This window comes from Quercus lobata, chromosome 7 (assembly GCF_001633185.2).
Source record: "Quercus lobata isolate SW786 chromosome 7, ValleyOak3.0 Primary Assembly, whole genome shotgun sequence".
Lineage (NCBI taxonomy): Eukaryota > Viridiplantae > Streptophyta > Magnoliopsida > Fagales > Fagaceae > Quercus > Quercus lobata.
Genome location: NC_044910.1, coordinates 8,180,685 through 8,204,889, shown reverse-complemented (window position 1 = coordinate 8,204,889; position 24,205 = coordinate 8,180,685). Strand labels below are relative to the sequence as shown.

Genomic DNA, 24,205 nt, shown 5'->3' with positions numbered 1-24,205 from the left:
CCTGACTCAGTTGAGTGGCAATCCAGTTTGCTGAGGTTTACTCCTGGGTAGATGAGTTTGATGAAAATTGGGCCAGTCTAGCTCAACATTCCGGTTTTGTACTTAAGTTAGCTCACAATTGGGCCACCCTTTCCAGTATGAATCGACTGCCAGTAGGCCTTTTCCTTGTGTCAGCAATGCAACTCCGGATCAGTGCAGAGAGCATTAATCAGGTCTCTTTTTCTATTTGCTAAGAAGATTAAATTTTAGAAAAGGAAAAACATGAATTTCTCATTTAATAGTTTAGATTCCATATTCACATCTCTAATTATTTTTGGCAACCCTATAGCTAGAATACTTTTTTTTATTTTTTTATTATTATTATAGAAAGTACAACTAGAATACTTGGCTTCATATATATATATATATATATATATATATATATTGTTGAGGGCCATTTGTGAGAAAAAAGCCCAATAACAAGGGCAACAAAGAATTGACAAAGTAGGCAACAAAACCATTAGGCCCAAGCGGCAGGAATAATGGATCACAGGCCCAAAAAATAAACAAGTGGGTCTTGAAAAGGCAAATGGGCTCAAAGAAGCCCGGAAAGAAATAAATAGCATCCCATGGGCAGTGTATGAGGTAGAAAAGTGAGGAAGGGCCGCCGCAGGCCCAAGATAATGCAAACTAAGAGAGTAAGGGGTTTATGACAGGTCCATGAACCCCAAGGATGAGAATAAGGTTATTGGGCCAGAGAAGCCCAATGAAGTTAGTAAAAAGTCCATGGGAGTATGGAATTAGCAAAAGGGCCGAGGAAGCCCAAAGAAAGCAAATGGGCCAAGGATGCCCAAAAGAAAGCTCAAATGGACATAGGAGCCCATAAGCAAAAGCAAAACAGTGGCCATGTCAAGCCACTGAGAGAAGGAATAAACGGCTAGCCTAAAAAGAGGCCCAGCAAGATTAAGTTATTACGGCAGGAATAATAGTACAATATTGTAAGAAATAAAGAAAATCAGGGAGTGGGCCAAAAGAATGTAAGGCCCATCATCAGACAAAGTCCAGCTCTTGAATGGAGCAGGAAAACAAAGAGAAGCCCACATAAGAGGTCAAAAAACACGGACGGCGAGCCTTCAAAGCACAGCAAACGCATGAGCAGCAGGCAGATTTTTTGGACATATTTGAAAGGAAAGCACGCGCAAGGCCCAAACACCACCAGCCTATACTCAGCCAATATGGGACGTGGTGGGGTCATGGGTCAGAAGTAAGAGGTAAAGGGGGTATGGTTTGGTAGTGGGGAGAGGGGAAAAGACCTATTTTGCGGCTCCTGCCCAAGCCCTTTTGGGAGGTACGTCCTCCTGGGATGACAGACCACCCAAAAGAGGCAAGGTTGAGGAGGGAACCATTATGTGTATGCCTTAAGGGAAAAAGAGAGAAAGCATTTATACCGTGGCAGGTAAGAGTGCTACGGTGGACTGACGAATGAAACAAACATGCCTTTGTCTGGCAAGGGTGAGTGGCACACAGACGAACCCTTTGGTGGTCGGCAAGTACGCCCAGACCAGACAAAGGTGGTTAAAGGGCAAAGTGGTAAAAAACTGGTCACGGCAGGCACTATAGAAGGACCCTTGCCGTGCCCTGAAAAAGGATCGAAAAAACAGAGGGTGTGATGGAGTAAAAAGAAAACATAATAAAAGAAAACAAGAGAAAGAAAAGAAAAAGATAAGAGAGAAAACAGAGAAAAAAAGAAAGATAATACAATGGGCATGCACCAGTAGATCGATTTCCCTCTCTCCCCCTTCAAATCCTACTCTCTTCCAAAACATAACAAGGATTCATTTTGAGCATTAACCATTCAGATCCAACTCTCTCAAAGTCATTAATCCCCATGGCAGGATCTTTTCCTGGGAGATTATTTGCATTGAAAGGATGCGTTCTCCCCTTTTTGGTTTTGCTTCTGCGGACCAAACTTAAACTTGACTTTATGCCCATTCTTGATTAGTTCATATTAATTTCTTTCTCCTTTACTTTCTTTGTAAATGACATTGTTACGACTGTAATTATGTTTTATAAGTAGGGATTACTTGGTCATTTTTCACTAAATAGTCAGAGTACTCTGTTTTGTTATTATTATTATATCTGCCTGCCGTAACTCATCTGAAACAGTTCTGCTTGCCGTAAGTATACTCCTGGCAGACGAGGCATAGTTTGTGCACTAGTCGGCCCAAGTTGAGTTACAGTTGGACCGGTCTCAACTCCCTTACTCAGAAACATTAGGACCCATTACCATGGGAGGCAACCCAGCCCAACGCAATAAACAAAAAAGGCCCCTACACACACACACACACACACACACACACACACACACACATATATATATATATATATTAGAATACTAAATATTTTTAACACACAAGGAGAGGGGAGAAGGTCTTAAAGAAACTTACAGTGGTGTATATCCAAAAGGGTCTAACTCTTGGATACATAGCACAAACTTTAAACCTCTTTAACTCACACTTATTTTCTAATGTGGAATTAACCCACTGTTTTTTCTTCTGAGAATATCAAGTATTTTTAACACACACACGGAAAGAGGAGAGAAAGCATTTAACTTTTTTTGGACTCTTCCATATAATGCAACATAAGTTTTTAGCCTCACAATTTTTAACATGATTTTTATTTTTTAATTCTTTATTTATTTGACACAATTTTTATTTTTTATTCCTTATTTATCTGACAAAAACTAATCAAATGTCAACCATTCCTTTAAATAGCCAATACATAGCTTGTATTTAGACTCCCATTAGGAATTGTTTTTCTTAGAGTGGTGTGCAAGTCTTTGACTTGCTTTCAAAGCATGTTTGTATGCAACGCAAATTCCTTCACAGTATAGAATGTGTAGTTGAATTACTCTCCTAAAGATCGTATAGGATTAAAAGAACTAGGCTAAGCTCAACCCATATATCTATATAAGAAGCAAAAACCCTCGTAGAAAAATTAAAAAACATTGTAGTTTTTTAGTTTCAACTTTCAAGTTGTAAGGGGGTGGGCTGTGCTAGTGGTGTTGGGCTGCCTCCTGATGTACTAAGCCCAAGTTTTCTAGATAAGAGAGTTGGGACCGGCCCAGCTTCAGCTTAAGTTGGTCTGGCTTGTGCGTAAACTAAACCAAGTTTGCTAGGGACGTGTTCACGGCAAGCAAAACTGTTTCAGAAAAATCGTGGCAGGTAGACACAATAACAATAAAATAAACAGAAAATATCTAGCTACTTAATGGGGAATTGACCAAACAACCCTTAAAATCAATTACAACAGCAATACTAATTGTTTTCTTTTTTGCAAAAGAGAAAAAGAAATAACAGAGGATATCAAATGTTAATACGCATGGGTTAGTCAGAATATTAGGGGAAATCGACCAAAAATCCAATCCGCAGGAGTAGAGCCACAAAAGGAAGAACGTTCCTTCTCAAAGCAGTCAATCTCTCAGGAAAGAGTCCTGCCGTGGAGATTAACCGCCCTGAGGGAAATGGGTCTGAGTGGTTTTTTTGCGTAGATACTCTCGAGTTTTTTTTACAGAGGGCTGGAATTCATGAGGGAGATAAGGGATCAATCTACCGGTGCATGCCTACCGTTCTAATTCTCACTATTTCTTTCTTTCTTCTCACTCGTTTTCTTTGCTATTTCTTTTAAGTTTTCTATTTCTTAGTCAAGGTTCCCGTTGTTCCTCCTCCTCTGTTCACGACAAGACCCTCCTTTTATAGTGCCTATCGTGACCAGATTTTACTGTTTTAGCCCTTAACTCCCTTTGTCTGGTCTGGGTGTACTAGCCGACCATCACTGTTTCGTCTGTGTGTCGTCCTCCCATCGCCAGACAAGGAAGAGTATTTTGTTTGCTAGTCTGCCGTGGCACCATTTCCTGATACGGTCTGGGTTATTTCTCTCTCCCTATCCCTCATGGTATGCACCTAATGGTTCCAACTCAACTTGCCTCCATTGGGTAGTAAGCCATCCCAGCAGGACACCTCCCCGAAAGAGCCTGAGCCGAAACCTTCAAAATAGATTTTTCCCCTCTCCCCACCACCAAACCATGCCCTCTGATTCTCTGACCCCCCGACCTCACCATACTCTATATTGGCTGGATACAAGCTAGTGGTGCCTGGGCCTTGCGCGTGCCTTCATTCCATATGTGTCCAAAACTTGCTTGCTGCCCATTCATCTGCCGTGGTTTGGAGGCTCGTCGTTCGTGTTTTTTGACCTCTTATGTGGGCTGCTTTTGTTTTCCCGCTCTTTTCAGGAGCTAGGCTTTATTTGATGATGGACCTTACATTTTTTTGGCTCATTCCTTAGTTTCCCTTATTTCTTGCAATGTTGTTCTGTTATTCCTGCTGTAATAACTTAATCCTGCTGGGCCTCTTTTAGGTCAGCCGTTTATTCCTTCTCCTAGTGGCTTGGCATGCCACTGGTTTGCTTTTATCTATGGGCTCCTATGTCTCTTTTGGCTTTCCCTTGGGCATTCTCGGCTCGTTTGCTTTCTTTGGACTTCCTCGGCTCTTTTGCTAATTTTGCATTCCCATGAGTTTTTACTAACTTTATTGGGCTTCCCTAACTCAATAACCTTATTCTCATCCTTGGGATTTATGGGTCTGCCATAAACCCCTTACTTTTTTAGTTTGCATTACTTTGGGCCTACGGCAGCCCTTTCTCGCTTTTCTACCTCATACACTGTCCATGGGATGCTATTTCTCTCTTTCCAGGCTTCTTCAAGCCTACTTGCCTCTTCAAGACCCATTTGTTTATTTCTTGGGCCTGTGATCCATTATTCCTACCGCTTGGGCCTAATGATTTTGCTGTCTGCTTTGTCAATTCTTTATTGCCCTTGTTATTGGGCTTTCTTTCTTTCCATCTAGATTCTCACAAATGGCCCTCAACACAAGCCATGGGAAACTCACCATGAAGAAACACACCATGACCAAGTATAGGAAGATCATCCAATCTTCACGTGCCAAATATGCATAGAGCCCATGCAATCAAATCAGAAATTCAACTACAACAACAACTATGTGCACCCTTTTTTATGATGTCAAATACATTGAAACTCATATTTACAAGTTGTCAAACATTGAATGTCCTATATTCATTTATGATGTATGAATTGCATGGTTAAATAAGAATTAATAAATAAAACTTAATATCATATATATATATATATATATATATATTCTATATCTATATTTGCTACCTCACTTTGAAGGCTTCACAACATCATTATTTTATTTATTTGATATTTAAACTAAATTTTACCACTACAATCGTGTTTCTCTTATAGTATTTATGTTGTGTACTTCGGTCCACAATGGTCTTATTAGGGTCTTAATCGGTCCATTATATCCACTTTGGTCACATTTTGTCCATTCGGTCTTATTCAGTCCACTTTGGTTCTATTTGGTCCATTTTATCTACTTTGGTCCACTTTGGTCCTATTCGGTCCATTTAGTTCTATTCGGTCCACTTCGATCCTATTTTGTCCAATTAAGTCCTATTATGTCCACTTCGGTCCATTTGTGTCTATTTCAGTCCATTTTTGTGCACTTACTTAAACTCTCTCTCCTCTGTCTCTATCTCTCTCTCCCCTTCTCTCTATGCCATCATCTTCTCTACTTGCTCCCTATTTCCATTTCAACTCTCCCCTACAACTCTCTCAAACAGTGTCATGTTGAGAAAAGAAGAAAAAAATTAAAATAAAATTTTTGAAACATATTTCCCTTCTTTTTTCTACAACTTTCAATCATAAATACTCTTGTATATCTCACCATAAAAAAATAAGCCAAAAAAAAAATTTTGAAAACTGAATTGAGATGAAAATCAATATATTCAATGCTTGAAAACTGAATTGTTTTTGTGTTGTTTCAATAATTTCTAGGTTTTGAATTTTCTAATTCTTTAATTTTTTTGGCTTTTTGAAAGTTTTAACATTTGAATTTTTGAGTTCATTTTTTTACAATATTTGAAAACATCTGGCCGATTTAACCAATCATAGCCATAGATTATTTCTAGGCTTGAGTTGCTACTTTTGTTAAGCAAGGCTCTATGTTGTTATAGTGAATTTTAAGTTTTTTATATGACTGAATAGTTTGGAAGATTCTTTGATGTTATTTTAATTTTTTTGTATTTAATTTATATAATATAGGAAAAATTACATATTACCACCATAAACTATATTCCTGATTATACTTTTTAAATGCACGTTTTGCACCCTAACATCAAGTTTGCCATTTACCTGGATGGAAAAATATGACAAAACATGAAAAGACTCAATTGCTCATCTTCTCAATCCTTTAAAAACAAAGAAGAAATTACACTTTACTACCTTAAACTATACTCTCGATTACACTTTGCATCCTAAACTTTGGGTTTCCATCCAAGTTAATAGTTGTAGGGGCCTTTTGTGCGTATTGTGCATTGGGCTAGTCTGCCACCTGCAGTAATAGGCCCGAATGTTTCTGAGTAAGGGAGTTGAGGCCGGTCCAATTGTAACTCAACTTGGACCGGTTTGTACACAAACTTATGCCTTGTCTATCAGGAGTAAGCTTACGGCAAGTAGAACTGTTTCAGATGAATTACAGTAGACAGATATAATAATAATAACCAAAACAAAGTATTCTAACTATTTAAATAAATGACTAAGTAATCCCTACTTATAAAACATGATTACAGTCGTGATAGTGTCATTCATAGAGAAAGTAAAGGAGAAAGAAAATAATATAAACTAATCAAGAATGGGCATAAATCAAGTTTTAAGTTTGGTCCGTCGAAGCAAAGCCAAAGAGGGGAGAACGCCTCCTCTCAATGCAAATAATCTCCCAGAAAAAGATCCTGCCGTGGGGATTAATGGTTTTGAGGGAGTCAGACCTGAATGGTTATTGCCCAAAAGGAATCCTTGTTACGTTTTGGAAGAGAACAGGATTTGAAGGGGGAGAGAGGGAAACTGACCTACTGGTGCATGCCCATTGTACTATCTCTCTTTTTTCCTCAATTCCCTCTCTTTTCTTCTCTGTTTTCTTTCTTATCCTTTTTTTCTTTTCTTTTACTCTGTTTTCTTTTTACTCCGTGAATACTCTGTTTTTCGATCCTTTTCTCAGGGCACAGCAAGGGTCCTTTTATAGTGCCTGCCGTGGCTAGTTTTTACCACTTTGCCCCTTAACCGCCTTTGTCTAGTCTAGGCGTACTTGCAGACCACCAAAGGTGTGTGACACTTACCCTCGCCAAACAAAGGCAGGTTTGTTTCATTCCTCAGTCTACCGTAGCACTTCTTTCCTGCCACGGCATAAATGCTTTCTCTCTCTTTCCCTCAAAGCATGCACCTAACAGTTCCCCCCTCAACCTTGCTTTTTTTGGGTGGTCTGTCATCCCAACATGACGTACCTCCAAAAATGGCTTGGGCAGGAGCCCTTTTCCCCTCTCCCCACCACCAAACCATACCCCCTTTACCTTTTACCTCTGGCCCATGGCCCCACCACGTCTCATATTGGCTGGATACAGGTTGGTGGTGCTTGGGCCTTGCACGTGCTTTCCTTTCAGATATGTCCAAAAGTTTGCCTGCTGCTCATGCGTCTGTTGTGATCTGGAGACTCTCCGTTCGTGTTTTCTGACCTTTTATGTGGGCTTTTCTTTGGTTTCTTGCTCCATTCAAGAGCTGGACTTTGTCTGATGATGGGCCTTACATTTCTTTGGCCCACTCTTGATTTTCTTTATTTCTTGCAACGTTGTACTGTTATTCCTGCCATAATAACTTAATCCTGCTGGGCCTCTTTTGGACCAGTCGTTTATTCCTTCTCTCTGTGGCTCGTCATGGCCACTGTTTTGCTTTTACTTATGGGCTCCTATGTCCCTTTGGGCATCCACGGCCTGTTTACTTTCTTTGGGCTTCCTCGGCCCATTTGCTAATTCCACACTCCCATGGATTTTTTACTAACTTCATTGGGCTTTCCTGACCCAATAACCTTATTCTCATCCTTAGGGTTCATAGGCCTGCCATAAACACCTTACTTTCTTAGTTTGCATTACCTTGGGCCTGCGGCGACCCTTTCTCGCTTTTCTTTCTCATACACTGCTCATGGGATGCTATTTCTTTCTCATACACTGCCAATGGGATGCTATTTTTTTCTTTCCGGACTTCTTTAAGCCCACTTGCTTCTTCAAAACCCATTTGTTTATTTGTTGGGTCTGTGATCCATTATTCCTGCCGCTTGGGTCTAATGGTTTTTTTGTTATCTATTTTGTCAATTCCTTGTTGCCCTTATTATTAGGCTTTCTTCCTGTCTGCCTGAGCTCTCACAAATGGCGCTCAACAATAGAAAACTTGACGTCAAGGTGCAAAGTGTAACAAGCTAATGGTCCGTTTGGATTGAGGGAGAGAGAGGGGGAGTAGAGTAGAGTAGAGTAGATTTAACACAAAATTAGTTTATTTTTAGCCAACTCTACTCTACTCCCCTCCACTCCCCCTCCTTCCACCCTCCATCCAAACAGGCCATAAGAGTCATAATTTAGGGTACAAAACATGCATTCAAAAAATTTAAGGTGCAAAGTATAATTTAGGGTGGTAAAATATAATTTTCTCTATAACATATTGTATTAGTTAGTATTGAAGTAATTTTTTTTGAACTCACATTAAAAGAAAATGTATTTGAAAGATTTTAGTTGTCACAGTAAGTGAAGATTTAATTATTTGGATGTAATGATCCAAAAAAGTAATTTGAGTTTGAAAATATTGAATTTTGAGGGTAAAGAGTGAGTTTACCCCAAAAATATGTATGTTTATTGTGCATAACCTTCTTTAAGTCTTAGAACTTTTAGTTTTCTACTTTGAGATTTGTAAGATTTGTTATTGAAGTTTGTGAAAGGTTTTTTTTTTTTTTTTTTTTTTTAACCTCTTGGTTTGTAGAAGAAGAAAGGGCATGCTAAGAGGCATGAATTGCATCTCTATAAATTTCAATTTCAATTAAAATTATGAAATATGTTATTAATAACTCCTCTTCTTCTTTTTTTTCTTTTTTTTTTCTTTTTTGCTAAATATAGTCGTGAAGTGAGTTATAATGATGATCAATGTGATTGCCCAAGAATTAAAATTTAATTTTTTGTCAATTCATTAATTGATTGTGGATTTCAGTTAGATCAACTAGTAAAGTCTCTGATAGTTGGATAAGAGATTTGGGGTTCTATCCCCGCCTATTCCGAAAATCGATTGATATCTTGGTCTGATAATAATGAGTTATCATCAGAAATAGATACCATAGGTTGAAACTCTCTAAAAAGAAATGTGATCTCTCTCTCTCTCTCTCTCTAAAAAGAATTGGTTAATTTCGTTTGATTTTTAGACAATTTCTTACGGATATAAATTATGCTTAAGAATGCAAAATATATGCTATATATACGTCTTATGAAGTTATAACTATTATGCACCTCTGTGCAAGGTAACATATGGATTTAATTAAAAATTTACATGATTAATACTATTTTTTGAATGGATTATGGAAACATGGTTGACATTTCTTTGCAATGTTTATTGATATTTTTATTCTCATATTTAACACCAAGTATCTTGATATATGGAGTAAACACTTCAGAGACACCTATACTGATTTCTCTGAAGCATAGTAGAAAATTTGCATATGTAAATGTGGATCATGTATGTTTCCTTTTAAAATTTGATGTCTAACAGGTGATAAGTATGTTTGTCATGTCTTTCCTCATGTTGTGAATGTCTATCAATTGTTTTTACGGAAATAAATAGCATGGTAGAAACATAACACTACAAAAAACCAGGTCTATAGCTGCGTTTCAAAAACGCGGCTATAGACCCCAAAAACGCAGCTATATCCCATAGCCGCGTTTCCTATAGCCGCGTTTCCAAACACGGCTTAAGCACCGCAGCAAGAGGGCTATAGCCGCGTTTTTGTAACTGCGGCTAAAGGTCTGACCTATAGCCGCGTTTTTAACCGCGGCTATAGGATTCAGGCCTATAGCTGCGTTTTTGAAAAACACGGCTACAGCACAGCTTTGAGCTGCGTTTGTAACCGCGGCTAAGGCTTTGGACCTATAGCCGCGTTTTAAAAATGCGGCTATAGGTTCTTCCAATGTAACTAAAATAGGGGTTTATAGCTGCGTTTTTTTGCAAAAAAACGCGGCTATAAACCTTTGTTTTTTACCCCTTCTTTTTCCCTTGCTATCACAACTTAGGAATTTTTTGCAACCCAAAATTTTTTACATTCTAAACTGCCCTCAAACAGCCACAGCCAGGAAGCAGCAACATCACTAACCTTGTGTTAACAAAAATAATTGATCAACTACTTTTTATTTAATAACCACTATAACTCATCAAAATTGATATTATGTATTGACCTATCACTAGAAATACAGATACAAACGAAACAAGAATTCTATTGACACAAGAATGAGCACCTAGAAGAAATATATTAACGTAGTTTGTCATGAAACTATTGGTTGTCTTGGTCTTACAATGATATAATCCTGCTTTTTGGCTATAACCTATAAGGTCAGGTAAAGTAAAATCCAGCAAGTCCAAGACTTGTGCTAGAAATTGGAACTTGGGAATCTAACTTCACACCCCTGAAATAGAAGTGCAAGACACTTTCAAATCATTGCAAGAGAATAGGTGGGTGTGACCATTAATTGATAACAGCAAGCACATTGATCCTATGTGGTTATTGGTCAAAAAGTTTGTAGGACAAATCATGATAACAACAAGCACATTGATCCTATGTGTCAGTGGCACAACCCCAAACTTCATTACTAGTTGGTACCTTCTTTTTCTCTTAAATTTTAATGGTCTAAAAAATAAGCTTCAAAATATTAGAGTTTAAAAAAAAATGAAATATATACCTATGTGGGCTACATTAAGGGAGTACTCTAGCTGCTTATGCAATTTATGGACTGCTTAGGACCTCAATCAAAAAAGTCACTAATTTTTTAGTTAATATATAATGGTTTAACTGAAAAAGAAAAGAAAAGAAAAGAATGTATAGATGAGTTGTGTGCTCTCTAACCCATCCATCACCAGAAGGTCAAAATATTATGGACGCTTCATAAGTTAGGTAAGTTCTTTCTAAAGACACTTCACGTAGAGAGTAGGAGAATATTTAGAAATCAAATAATATATTTATGCAACGAAATTAATATATGTAACATTCTTTTAAGATATACGTAGGAGTTGAGACTTTTGGGACTCACACAGTGAACCCCACATACACCTGAAAATAACCTTTTTTTTTCGATGCATAGAAATGATTTGCATATACCTAGTATTATACAAAAAATTTAATCTCAACAGGTAAAAAAAAAAAAAAAAAAATTCTATCTAGTAGAATTTGCCAGCAAGCTCTCCTCACTTAAAATAAACAAACACTAATTTAATTTTGAGTTAAAGAAAAAAGAAGTTGCCAGACCGAGGCATCACACAAGAGTGTCCATTAGGAATTGAGAAGGTTTGTTTCAATAAACAAACACTAACTAATATTTATGAATCTCCAAGGTTTGTTTTTGTTTTTTGTTTTTGATTTTTTAATTTTGGATAAAGAATCTCCAAGATTAAAGAGGAAATTTGTAGGTTTGGAGGAGCAGAGGCCCACTATAACTATATATAAGCCGTGGGTTTGGGGTTCAATGTCGTAGAAAAATTAGCTCTCCCATCATCTATCTTTCATAATCAATCCTAATCTCATCCAAAAAGTCACCAAGAAGATCTAATTTTGTACTAAACCAAACAATCAACATTAGTCAAGAAATTTGTACATTTGTTGTCATGTGTTGGACTAAAGTAGTCAGAAACAACAATTAGAGAGAGTTTATAGGGTGAGTGTGAAGCTGTGGAGAGAGAGAGGAAATCTCAGTCATGTGGGGCAACAATTATATACAACCACTTCATAGGATAATGTATGTTTTGTGACTCTAGAATCATGGAATTGCAATAAGCACTTCTAGTGGGATACTCCTATAGAAGAACCAGCTCAATCCCAAGAAAGAATTCTTTTAGCAACCAAGACCAATCCACGAAAGTTGACAAAGAAGGTTTTGTTAGTAAGTCTATAGAAGATCTTATGTGTATAAGTGGTAGGGTAATAATAGTTAAAATATTATATACCTTTAGTGTACCCAAAACTAAAGACGAATGAAATAAATTCAATTGCGTTAAATGTAATTGACAGTTGTGGTAAGGTGGATGAAATGCTGAGAAGAAACACTTATTTAATTGGTTTACATGTTTTTCCAATTTCCAATCCATAATATTCAAACTTTTCCTACACCTGACATAAGAAATCTGCACTCAACTTAAGGGAAAAAAAAGATCCCTAGAACCCATCCATTGCCCATATACGTCTCAAGTCCAAATTACACATCTTCCCCACTGCCATCATCACCACAATAAAGAAAAAACTAATCAAACAAGACCCAAGCATCATGACTCAAACCACAGTCAAAATCCATTAGAGAAGTAAAAAGGCATAAGCCAGTATACACACACCCATGCATAAATAATTTAAAATTCCAACTCAAATGCAGCGAGATGGAGAGCACTGTTGATGGAGCTGCAGCCAAATAAGAGAGTGATTCTATCATCAAGCTCACCCAAATATGAGAGAGAATGATCCTAGTAGTCCTTGAGAGCAAGCAGGGCTACTCTTGCCATTTCATATTTCAACAAAGGTTTGGCATGTGTTTTAAGGTCAAGCCACAGGAAGTTTAAATGTGATTTCCCATATACAAAATAACTAGATCAAAATATGTTATTTTTTAGTAATCATCTAGATTCTTGTATGCATCTAAATATAATTACAAAAAATTATTTCCAAATACTAATAAATAATACTAACAGAGGAGAGAAGTCAAAAGAGTATTATCACCAGCCATGGAGGTTTTTGATCCCTTGAACTTTCTTTTTTCCTTCTTATCCGTTGTAAAAGAAGTGTAAGTTAAGAACATCCAAATACAAATTATTTGGTAAATAGATACCAAACAGTTACTAAAATCCACAGCCATAACAGAGGTTGTTCCATTCATTTTTCAGCAATTACTAACCTACTCATGATTCTCATATAACACAACAACAAAATCATTATATGAATAATTGAATATGCAACTCAACAGCAGAAAATTTGACATGCAACAAAAGTGCAAAATAAGCATCATAATGCCATATAATATCAAAACGAAGAAGCACACTACAAAAATATAAACTAATTCACCAGACATTTCAGGACACAGGTGAGGTGTAGGGCAGAAACTACAAACAATTTGAGACAAAAATGGCAGACATAATCCTACCTACACAGAACATGATTAAGTCCTTGGTGACCATGCGTCCAATCCAGATGCTGATGAACTTTCACTATCAGGGTCTGCCACAACAAATATATATTAGAAAAAGGAAAAGCTCAACTTAAAACAAGAAATCATATAAATAAAACCCAGAAATATAACAACAATAGTCAGAGAGCATTGACTAACCTTTTCGGCAACCCAAAAGACAAAAACAGAAACCAAATAGAAACCCACAGCAACCCAAGAAAAAAATAGAAACCCAGCACCACGGCAAAACAAGCACCACAACCATGACCCATGGCCCACGGCCAGACCAACGGCCACACCCAAAATCTAGGATCCACAACCCACGACCCATGAATCCACAATCCCACGAATCGGAGCACAGATCGGAGCACAATCCCACGAATTGGAGTACAGATCTCCACGCTGACGACCCACAAATCTCCATGTTCATGGCCCACGCCGATCTCCACCTCAAAACTAATGCCCACGCAGATGTCCTCGCTAGTCAAAAAGTTTCAAAGTTGGGTTCGGTCTCAGGCGTGGGAGAAGGGAAGGGATGGGGCTGAGGGAGAGCCAATAGAAAACATGTGGAAAAGGGGCTGTGTGAGAAAGAGGGAGAGGCTCAAAGGCTGAGAGATTAAAAAATATTTTTTGGTTTTCAATAAATGATCGGTGGTAGAGAGGGGTGGGTTGAAGGTGAGGGTTTGGGAGTCAAACGGAGAGAATGAGAGAGAAGGTGAGAGATTGGGTTAGAGATCAGACAGTAGTTTAGGGTTTTTTTTTTTTTTTTTTTAATTTATACCAAACCTGTAGCCGCGTTTAAACAAACACAGCTACAGTTATGCTTTAAGCTGCGTTTTTAGAAAACGCAGCTCTAGGTAGAGCTTAGGCCGTGTTTTTTAAACGCGACCTTAGGAAATATTTAAAATAAAAATCGGACGGGTCTATAGCCGCGTTTTTAAAACGCGGCCTAAGCCCAACCCACAAAAACGCAGCTCAAAGATCAAAAAACGCGGCTATAGAGCTGATCTTTGAGCTGCGCTCGATAAACGCAGCTGGCGTAGCTGCGTTTTTGGCAAACGTGGCTCAAAGCTGGTCTATAGCCGCGTTTTTTGTAAACGCCGCTTAAAAAAACGCGGCTAAAGCTCGCGTTTTTTGTAGTGTAAGTAGTATGCCTTTGTTTCATCTAATAAAAAGTCATTTATTTTGAACTAGAATTATTGATTTTCATTTGTTATTTAACTCATTGTAGTATTGAACAAAGTGAAGATATTTAACATTGCTAACTATTTGGTACATTGCATAGGTTAGCAATTAATTTTAATAAGTGGTAGAATCGATTGAATTATATCTTTTTATGGCATTAAAAAAATAGCCAATGGGTTTTTTATATTCAATTATCATACAGGCCTTCGTTCAATGAGGGGTTGAAAATTGAATTCCTCTCTTTAATTTTATAGGTCATTTTGTTATAAGACTTGACATTTTAACTATTGATTTTTTTTGAGCTAATGCTTTTTTCCATTTTGTTATAAGACTTGACATTTTAACTATTGATAATATTTTTGAGCCAATGCTTTCTTTTTTAACTATTGATAATATTTTTTCTTTTTTTCTATCCTCGGTAGAAGGAGAAAGATTTGAATCTTGAACATCTCTATTCTAAATACTAGAAGATGTCAATTAATGTACAAACTTCTTGACAATTTAGTAATGCTTTATTTGCATGCATGATAAGATGTAAAATGTAAGTCCATATTATCCGTTATTGATTTCGTATGATTATAAATTTCTTGGCTTTTTTGCCAAGACCAGGTGTAGATATCGTATACTGAATGTCCACCTTAAAACTTATGGCGTATTCTAACATCAAATATCCTCCGTTCTCTTTCTTTTCTAGCCAAATTTTCTTGTCTTATAGCGTAAATGGCTTCTTTTAAGTACCAAAAATCTGCATTAATTGCAATGAGTGCTTTACACAAAGATGCACGATTCTTTTCACAATCAAATTGCAATATCTTATTGTTGTCTAGGAGTAATCTTAGATATTCTTAGAGTACGGTGAGTGGTGCTCATTTCTCTTACATTCATGATAGAGTCTACTCATTAAATTCATAATAGGGTCCACAATGAATATAAAAGAAGAGAGCATCATTTTACTATACTCTAAAAGTATTTACCTACCATGAATGTAAAATGAAGAAGTATCATTCATCATACTTTGAGAGTACTTAAGAATTACTCGTTAGAAACATTGTACGTACTGAAAACTGACAGATAGTCTCAAGAGAAAATGTCACATTTAGAAACATGAAAAGTGCCATGAATTAAATAATGCAAAGACAACAAATTGTTTCTGAAATTGTATAGGACCATACCTTTTACCATACCATTTTTCACAATTATCCTATGTGGCAAATTATGACTAATTGTTTGTTACATTCACATGAACCCATCATTTTTCCTCCACCACTCACAATTTATTACATCAAAGTTGTTACACAACTTATGCAAAGATTACAATCCCCCTAAATTCAGAATACTTAACAGATAGAATTCAATCTCAACAACAATGCCACTATCCTACTAATTTTTGTTGGGGTACTCAGTGATGTTCCTAATGTTAGGAATCCCTGAACCTATGAGAAATGAAAAAATAAAGAAAATATGCACCAAGAAAATAATCATACAATACAAGATATACATGATTAAACAATGTATCTATGTCCACGAAGTTGCGGTGTTTTTATTACGTCAGTGAAAAAGATACAAGGGCGGCTGTATAGTGCATAATACAATGAACCCAAATCTAAAGTGACAAAATAAATACCCCCAACAACGGGGCCAAATGGGTCAAAACTTTTCCCAGCAGCCCAAGTCTCCACCTCATAGTAGACTAAATATTAGAAAATCTCTCATTTAAAATCATAACTCTTCAAAGGTTGGTCATGTCACAAACTAGGCTCCACGTGACCGAACACTTAATGGTTACAAGTTGAAGCATTCCATTAACCATCAGTGCTACACTTATAATGTATGTTGTATAGATATGATATAATTAGTAATTCTGTCCATGTGTTTGAGTTCATAATCATAAGAATGAAAGCAACAATAACCATTAAGGCAAACCCCTTTAATTGAGTCCAAATAAAAAAGAAAGATCAAACATGAGATTAATTCAAATAAATTATGCCTTTGAATCAGACTTAGCAAATTCCTGGCAAGTTGTCCCAAGAGCAGGAACCGGTAGTTCTGCTGTGGCTGTGGTCTGTTGTAGCACCAAGAGGAAACAATGAAGCTATATGCTGCATGTCAATTCCAATATTCTCATCTGTTACTCCTGAAGACTGCCCATTGGAGACTTCCCCACTATCACTGTACCAATCAGATGGGATCTGCATGGTGGAAGGGATAACATTGAGCAGCTTGGACAGGTCTTCTTGCATGGTGTTGATCTGAACTCCTGGTTCTTCCTTTGGTTTCACCCCTGAATATGTGAAATAAGACATATTAAACAAATGACAGTGGCATAAGCTCGACTTCGTTTGTGGAATAATTATATTATATAGTATAAATTGGATGGGAAAAAAAATTTCCTGTCTCATTAGGAGTATTCCATTTTATAGTCCACAGTATGTCATGAGTTTGATATTTTTTATTTCCCTTTTATACTCAAAATACTTTATATATAAAAAAATATATAAAAAATAAAAAATAAAAAATTAGACACATGACACATTATGTTTGGTAAAGTATAGATTTAAAACACCCACGTTGGGACAAATAATTTGTATACAAATTGGATATAAAGTATACAATTAAAAGTCCAATTTTACTTATTGTAGCCTTAAGTTGAACTTCAAGACATCTCTCTCTTTCCTATCAGTAAGTCTAGCTAAAGCACGAAAACATATAGTTAGTAAGAGGGTGCCACCAGGATAAAGATAACAAAGGATTAACAGATTCTCAAGCAACACAAGAAATAGATAGCCACGTCCTTTCTACAGGTATAGTTCATCTCACTCAAGATACTTAATCCATATATCTGGGCAAAATTACCTAGCTTGAATCTTTTTGACTTTTTTCATATTTGGGTCACATAAATTTATCACAGTAGATAAATTATAATACCTGTACCACTGATAAAGAATACTGCAAAGCATTACTCACCCATAGATATAATAAATAAGCATCATACTAACATTCTTGTATCAATATTAATAGCAATAATTGACAATTATAAGTCGAGTAAGCCTACCCCATGTAGGTACCTAAGTGGTGGGCTCATTAATTTGGGGGTGTGACCTAAAATTTAATTTACTACACTATCAGTCCATGAAATTTTTGTTATCTTATAAGTAGGGAGTAGAATAGTCTAACCCAAAGCTTGGACATCACTTCCTTACATTATAAATTAAAATTAAAATGTGAGGTAAGCCTAAGCCTACACAAACATTTATTTATCTACCCTACCTTCATATTCATGCAAATTAAAGTCCTAAAATCTCAAGATAAAGGGAGACGTGGATTGAAGGCTACCTTAATGATGATATTGAAATTTCTATAATATATTGGAGCACAAAAGAAAATGAATTTGAAAGAGAATTATCCATTTACACTGAATCCTTTTCAGGATGTAGTTAGTCCTGAGGAATTCTACTAACAGACCAAATCAAAAGTTATTTCATGGAACCTACTACCAGATGATTAAGAGCTTGAACATGAGAGAGAGAGAGAGAGAGAGAGTATATCTGAACTCTATGCATTAAAATCAAATTCAAAACATAATTGAGAGAGTTAATGAAAATGGCACAATCATTCATCTGTAGTATAACCATCGAATTTAAGTTTAAAGCGTAATAAAAGACAATGCAACTGAAAGCTTTAGGAATTTTAATTGCACTAACAAAGAAATAGACATTTTCCTTAGCAGGTAAGCTAGGGTGTAGAGCTACTATGATCATGCACAAATAAAATTACCATTGTCCTTTTCTATTCAGCAAAAGAAAACCTAAGAGACATATATGACTCACTGGTGGAGCCAGAGGGGGGGGGCGAGGGGGGCACCTGCCCTCCCTGACTCCTCCTAAAATTTTCTAGCATTAGTAGTCTAAAGTAATTACTTACTAACATGGAGGAAAAAAAGAAAAAAAGAAAAAAAATGACTTCTACTTAGGTGAAAGTGACTCTGACACTAGAAAAAAAGTTCTCAAACACCAAACCATGTAAGCTTTTCACCAATTTCACTATTCTAGCTTTTGTCTTGTCCTATGTGTTGCACCTATTTAACTATTTTTTATTTTTTATTTTATATCATTATTTACACCATTTTCACTATTTGTGATACTTTTCACATAATTTTATCTTTGAATGATGCTAGAGATGCTACAAATTTTACTACTTATGTTTTACAAATTGGCATGTCACCAATCACAAAAAATAATTTCAAACATTTATTCATTATATTTTTTAAGTAACACTAATCACATTTTTACTCTATCATTTGTAAATTTTTTAGTAGCTATAAATTGGTTGTTTTTATTTATTTATTTTGATAATATGAAATATATTCATATTTTCTTACAATTGTTTATTTATTTTGTTATTATTGTTGATTAATATTTTTTAGATTAATTTCACTTTTAATATCCTCTTTTAATTTTGACTCCTCTAGACTAAATTCTGGCTCTGCCACTATGACTATACTTTGCCAAACTACTACATATCAAGATAATTAGAAAGAAAACTTACCCGGAGAGCAATCAATGGTGCTTGAACCTTCCCAATGTTTGAAGCCGTCAAACACACGCTTTTCTTCCTTGACACCCAAGAAACTTTGCGTCCTTAAACCCTGGTTGGAAATTGCCAATGCATGAGCCTCATCTAACAAGTCCTCCAACAACCCATTACCACAGCCTCGATTTGCAGCAGCTGCACTTACCTTGGTATCAATAGTAATCTCTGACATGGTTGTGGCAGGCGGAGGAGGATGAGGAGGAGGAGGATGATGATGTTGGGGTGACAACTGGCTTGAAGGGAGCTCTTGCTTCATCGAATAAGCCGACATCATTTGGTCTAGTTCCAACTGAGTGCTAATAAGTTGAGGTGCACTGTGGCTATAAGTCAGTGGAAACTTAAAGCAAGATATATCAGGCAATTGGGTCGATGAAAGCTGGCCAAGAGGCGTGATACTTGTAGGAGAAGTGATCATATTATTATTATTAGTAGTAGTAGTAGTGGTGGTGGTGGTGGTATGTGGTGCCGGTGACAAGGGAAGAGAAAAACCAGTGGTTTCACGGTAGCGCTTGAAGCGAATTGGGGCACCAAGAATAGGAGGGGGGCGATGGAAAGTGAAGGAGGAAGGAGTGGTGTTGGTGTTTGAGTTGTTGGTTGGGTCAAAGAGAGGAAGAGAGGTTGAGGTGTTGGTGGTGAAGTGTTGTGGTTTGGAAGGAGAGAGAGAAAAAGAATGGTGTTGGTGCTGTTGATGTTGGTGTTGGTGATGAGATGGAGGTGGTGGTGGTGGAGTTGGGGAAAGAGAGAAAGAAGGGTGGTGGTGAGCGTGAGATTGGAAATGGAAAGTTGGGGTGGTGGGTGTGGTGGGTGTGGTTGGGGCTGTTGGGGTGGTGGGAGTGGTGGGTGTGGATTGGGATTGGTATTGGTGTTGGAGTTGGAGTTGGGTTTGGGTTTGGGTTTGGTTTGGGCTTTGGGTTTGAGAGGATGGTTGAATGTCATGGGGATAGAGAGGAAGGCCTTGGCGTTGGCGCCTCTTAACTCTGGTGTTCCAGTAGTTCTTGATTTCGTTGTCTGTTCGTCCAGGTAACTGAGAGACATTGACAAAAGAGATAAATCATTTGCTTAAAGAGAGAGAGAAAGAGGTTTTGGTTTTGGTGCAGAAAAAAAAGAGAGAGAGAGAGAGAGAGAGAGAGAACCGGAAAAGTTGGTTTGGAAAGCAAGACAGCGACAACGGAAATGTCTCAAAAAGTAGTAAGAGAAAACAAGGAGACTTATGTGAGTTATGCCTGAAATCTGAAGAAAAAAAGGAGGATAACAATACATCTATTTCTTGTATTCACAAAACAGGCAGCATTTGTTTGGTAAAAGCATGAAGAACAAGCAAATATTCATGATGAAAGCAGGAAAAGCATCTGTTTTCTGAAGCATAGAAAGAAAAAAAAAATAAAGAATCAAACTTTTGTTATATAAGCATCATTAGCTCAAACAAAACAAAAATGATCTTTTAAAAAAAAAAAAAGTGAAGAAGAAGAAGCAGAATTTAAGCTATGGCAAGAGACACAAATTAAAAATAAATAAAAACTGAAAAACAGCTTAAAGACTAAACCCAATTAACAAAAAAAACAAGATCAACGAAAAACATACACAAACATAGAAAGTAAACCTATTATTAAACTTGTTATACACACATGAAGATGTACGTGGAAAAATATATACCTGAGCAGCCATGCGAGCCCATTTGTTGCCATACTTAGCGTGGAGCTCAAGAATGAGCCTCTCTTCCTCAGGAGTAAAAGCACCCTTTTTAAGATTAGGCCTAAGATGGTTAGCCCAACGGAGCCTACAGCTTTTGCCACAACGAGCCAGGCCTGAGTTTCTCTGCACTGCGTTCCAGTTCCCTTCTCCATGTTTCCTCACATACTCAACCAGAATTGCATCCTCAGCCGCTGTCCATGGCCCTTTCTTCAACGTGGCCCCACCAAGTCCACTCTCGGCCCCACCAGTATTGGACCCACCTCCCTCACTAGTTGCTACACCGCCTGTGCTGTTATTGGCTGCCATTGCCAATTGAAATGATAGCCCAAATTGTCCCACACCGCGCAGCTTTGTTTGCTTGTGGTGGTATGACTAGATAGTCTCTTTGCTCAATTATTGCTATAATAATATATAAAATATACGTGTAGTATTGGTAATTTAGTAGTGGCACTATAAATTTCCGAGCTTCTGATTTTGGTGGGCACTCTGGAATTTTTTGTTTTTTTATTTTTTATTTTTGGTTTTTTGGTTTTTTTATTTTTTTGTGTTTTGATAGTTTTGTAGCATGGAATTGTGAACTGTTGTGAGAGATAAGAGGTCTCTCTCTCTCTCTCTGTAGAAACCTTTCCCAAGTTTCAACGTTTTACATGGTCCCTTGTTTGGTTGATGATAATTGATAAAGGAGACAAATAGGAAAGCCCAGAAATGGAAATTGCCGTTATTCCATTCTGAAGTTTTGAGTGTTTTCTGTTTTTTTTTTTTTGGTTGGATGAGAGAGTGTTTTCTGTTTTGTTTGTTTATTTTGTTTGTTTGTTTTTTTGCAGTTTTATTCTGGGGTTTGAGGTTTTAGGGAGAAGAGGAAAAAAGGGTGCCCAGTGATGGTGGCGGTGGTGGTGATGAACTGATGATGATGGTGCAAAGTTGAGAGATGGAAATGGAATCGGAGGGCCTGACTCACTGGGACCCACAAGAATAGAAAGGTTTGAGGAGTGAGCAATTTAGATAGGTGAGAGCAAATATTGCGCTTCCGGGTACTTCTCCATCTTTATGGTGTACCATTTTAAGCGCCTTTTATTTTACCTAAAACTTATAAAACCTTTTGTTACAGCACTTTTTGGCTGTTAGTCTTAGCTAAGTTTTTTGCTCTTTTTGAGTGGATACAGCCTTGGTTTTACTCTTTTCCTCTCTGGTCATTTCATCCTCAACGATTAAAGCTTCGGGGTAGTGCATTATTACTGTACTGCACCAACACATGTTCGTCTAATATCGAGTCCAACGCACTGAAAAGTGGAAGCTTATCTGTATCGTATCGAATCTAATATATTAATCCATTGGATTTAAGTTGTATTACATCTTATGTGGATATTAAAATAAAATAAAATCCAGATGACTAGGGGGAAGTTTTATGGTAAGAGTTATGTTAAAGATATATTTATTTGCATAATTTTTATCGTAATTTGTTAAGATAATAAATTGTGATTGAAATAATATTATTTTTACATAGAAATTTACTTTTCAAGTATATTTTTGATAAAGCAAAAACTACATAGGTCTATAGTTGTTCAAATTTTGGTGTCCTGAACTTCTTGTTGTTGTAAATCATAAAGGGTGCTAAAAGAACTCAAACCTACCTTGCGCCACACTCGATGTGAAAGACTCTAGGACTAGGCCTTCGGACAATCTATTTTGATACATGTTACCTTTCACTTTCGTTCATTATGGGAAATCGCAGTAAAAGGAGTGGTAAGTGAATGCGTTATTGCAATAATAAACACCAAAATAAAAAATAAAAAATAAAAAAAGAGAGAAGAAAAGAAATTATAATACTGAACAAATAGTCATGATTTTTGTAGGGTCTCGTTTTTCAGCCCAATACCACACGGTGGGTGAGATCTTGGACCAGCGGATCTAATACAATGAATTTGTAGAGAGTGGGCTAAAAGGCTAGGTCTTGGTACACGGACAGTCGTTAGTCATGATATTCATGATAATCGCACAGAGGTGAACTGAGCTTATCCAAGAAGACTTTCTCCTCGGCACGGCTTGGGTGGCTCTGGTTCTTGGACCTCGCCCCTGTCCCCTTTCTGGACTGCTTCTTCCTCCTTTTATACTAGCTTCCCCCCCCCCCCCAACGAACGTCCATGTGTAGGTTCCGCTTTATAGGGTTGATATTTGTCCCATCAGCCCATATCCCAAAGTGGTTGGGGGTGGTTGTAAAAACTAAAAAGCATGGCTCTGTCAAGTGCAGAGTACTTAATTGTAGTAATGGCAGTCTTTCCCTTGTTCTTTGTCATTTTAGTATTTGGCGAAATGACCCGAAATGTCATCACCAGGACCGAGTTGCTCCCTTTGCCCTCGGCTAAATTTATGGCCGAGGAGGGTCCTTCCCATGGCCGAGGAGGATCCTTCCCATGGCCAAGGGGTGGGCCTTCCTTGGATCGGGCCCTGGGCCCAACGCAGACATTGACATGGGCTTCCTGGCTTTATACCCCCCACAATTTTAATTGGATGAATTAATGAAATTAATTTTAATTATGATTGTATGAAAAAAAAAAAAAAAAAAAAAAAAACCTTTAATTTTTGACTCCATAAATATACATAACTTAAGCTTTAGTCCATTTACTATGCTCTAGTATGAGTGCATGACATGACATTTTTGATTGACTATTCTAGGTAAAAATGTAAAATAGTTTTGAGTTTTCCACACAATATAACTATCCTATCAATCTATAATTTCCCATCTGAAATTGTTCCTTTTTATTGTTTTTCTTTCATTGCTTTTTCTGCCTCCTCTTTCAAGAATAACACTCAGCAAGTTACCCTAAAAAATGAACCTAACTTCTATGATAAACATGTCTAAAATTGTCTGATGAACTAATATTTGCAATTAAAAATCTGCACTATTATTAATCGTGTTCTAATTTAAAAACCCTCTAGATTGAAGTAAAATTGGCCAATTTTCTTGAAAGTAAGGTTGGTTAATTTTGTAGAAAATATCCTAACATGGTGGTTGAGGTTTGAGAATGGTCGCATTTGTAGGGAAGTGAATTACAGACCAGATTCTTAGTAACCAAATATCGAAGACTAATGTAGTTATCAGATTATAGTCAGAGGAAGTACCAAAATAGGAGCAACTATCAAACAAAGTTTAGTTACTTAGCTATTAACGTAACTTGGGCGTTAATAATATAAGGTTATAAAGAAACTATACATATGTCCAGAGTTCGGTAAAAGCAGTCAACATGGTATATAGTTATAGACTTGGCCAATGATGATATGGATAAGAATTATGACTTGATCAAAATTTAAAGGCATTGGTTTATGAACTATTTTTAGAAATTTTTTATAAAGAAAAAAAAATAACTAACTTTTTTTTATAACATTTTATATTTTCCATAAA

General features: G+C 36.9%; 1 protein-coding gene across 1 annotated transcript; it reads right to left on the bottom strand.

Annotated features, from left to right (window-relative positions):
* Positions 1 to 16,454: 16,454 nt before the first annotated feature.
* LOC115951508 (transcription factor MYB120-like) lies at positions 16,455 to 21,111 on the bottom strand. The gene is made up of 3 exons (XM_031068691.1): positions 20,767 to 21,111; positions 19,069 to 20,137; positions 16,455 to 16,804 (listed from the first exon to the last, which is right to left on the bottom strand). The coding sequence occupies exons 1-3, from the start codon at positions 21,109 to 21,111 to the stop codon at positions 16,524 to 16,526; spliced, it is 1,695 nt and encodes a 564-aa protein (XP_030924551.1). The 3' UTR covers positions 16,455 to 16,523.
* Positions 21,112 to 24,205: the final 3,094 nt, after the last annotated feature.

Coding starts and splice junctions, on each gene's coding strand:
- LOC115951508 (XM_031068691.1), bottom strand. CDS start 21,111: ATGGCAGCCAATAACAGCACAGGCGGTGTAGCAACTAGTGAGGGAGGT. Junction 20,138..20,766: donor GGGCTCGCATGGCTGCTCAG/GTATATATTTTT, acceptor AATGTCTCTCAG/TTACCTGGACGAACAGACAA. Junction 16,805..19,068: donor CACCATTGATTGCTCTCCGG/GTAAGTTTTCTT, acceptor TCACATATTCAG/GGGTGAAACCAAAGGAAGAA.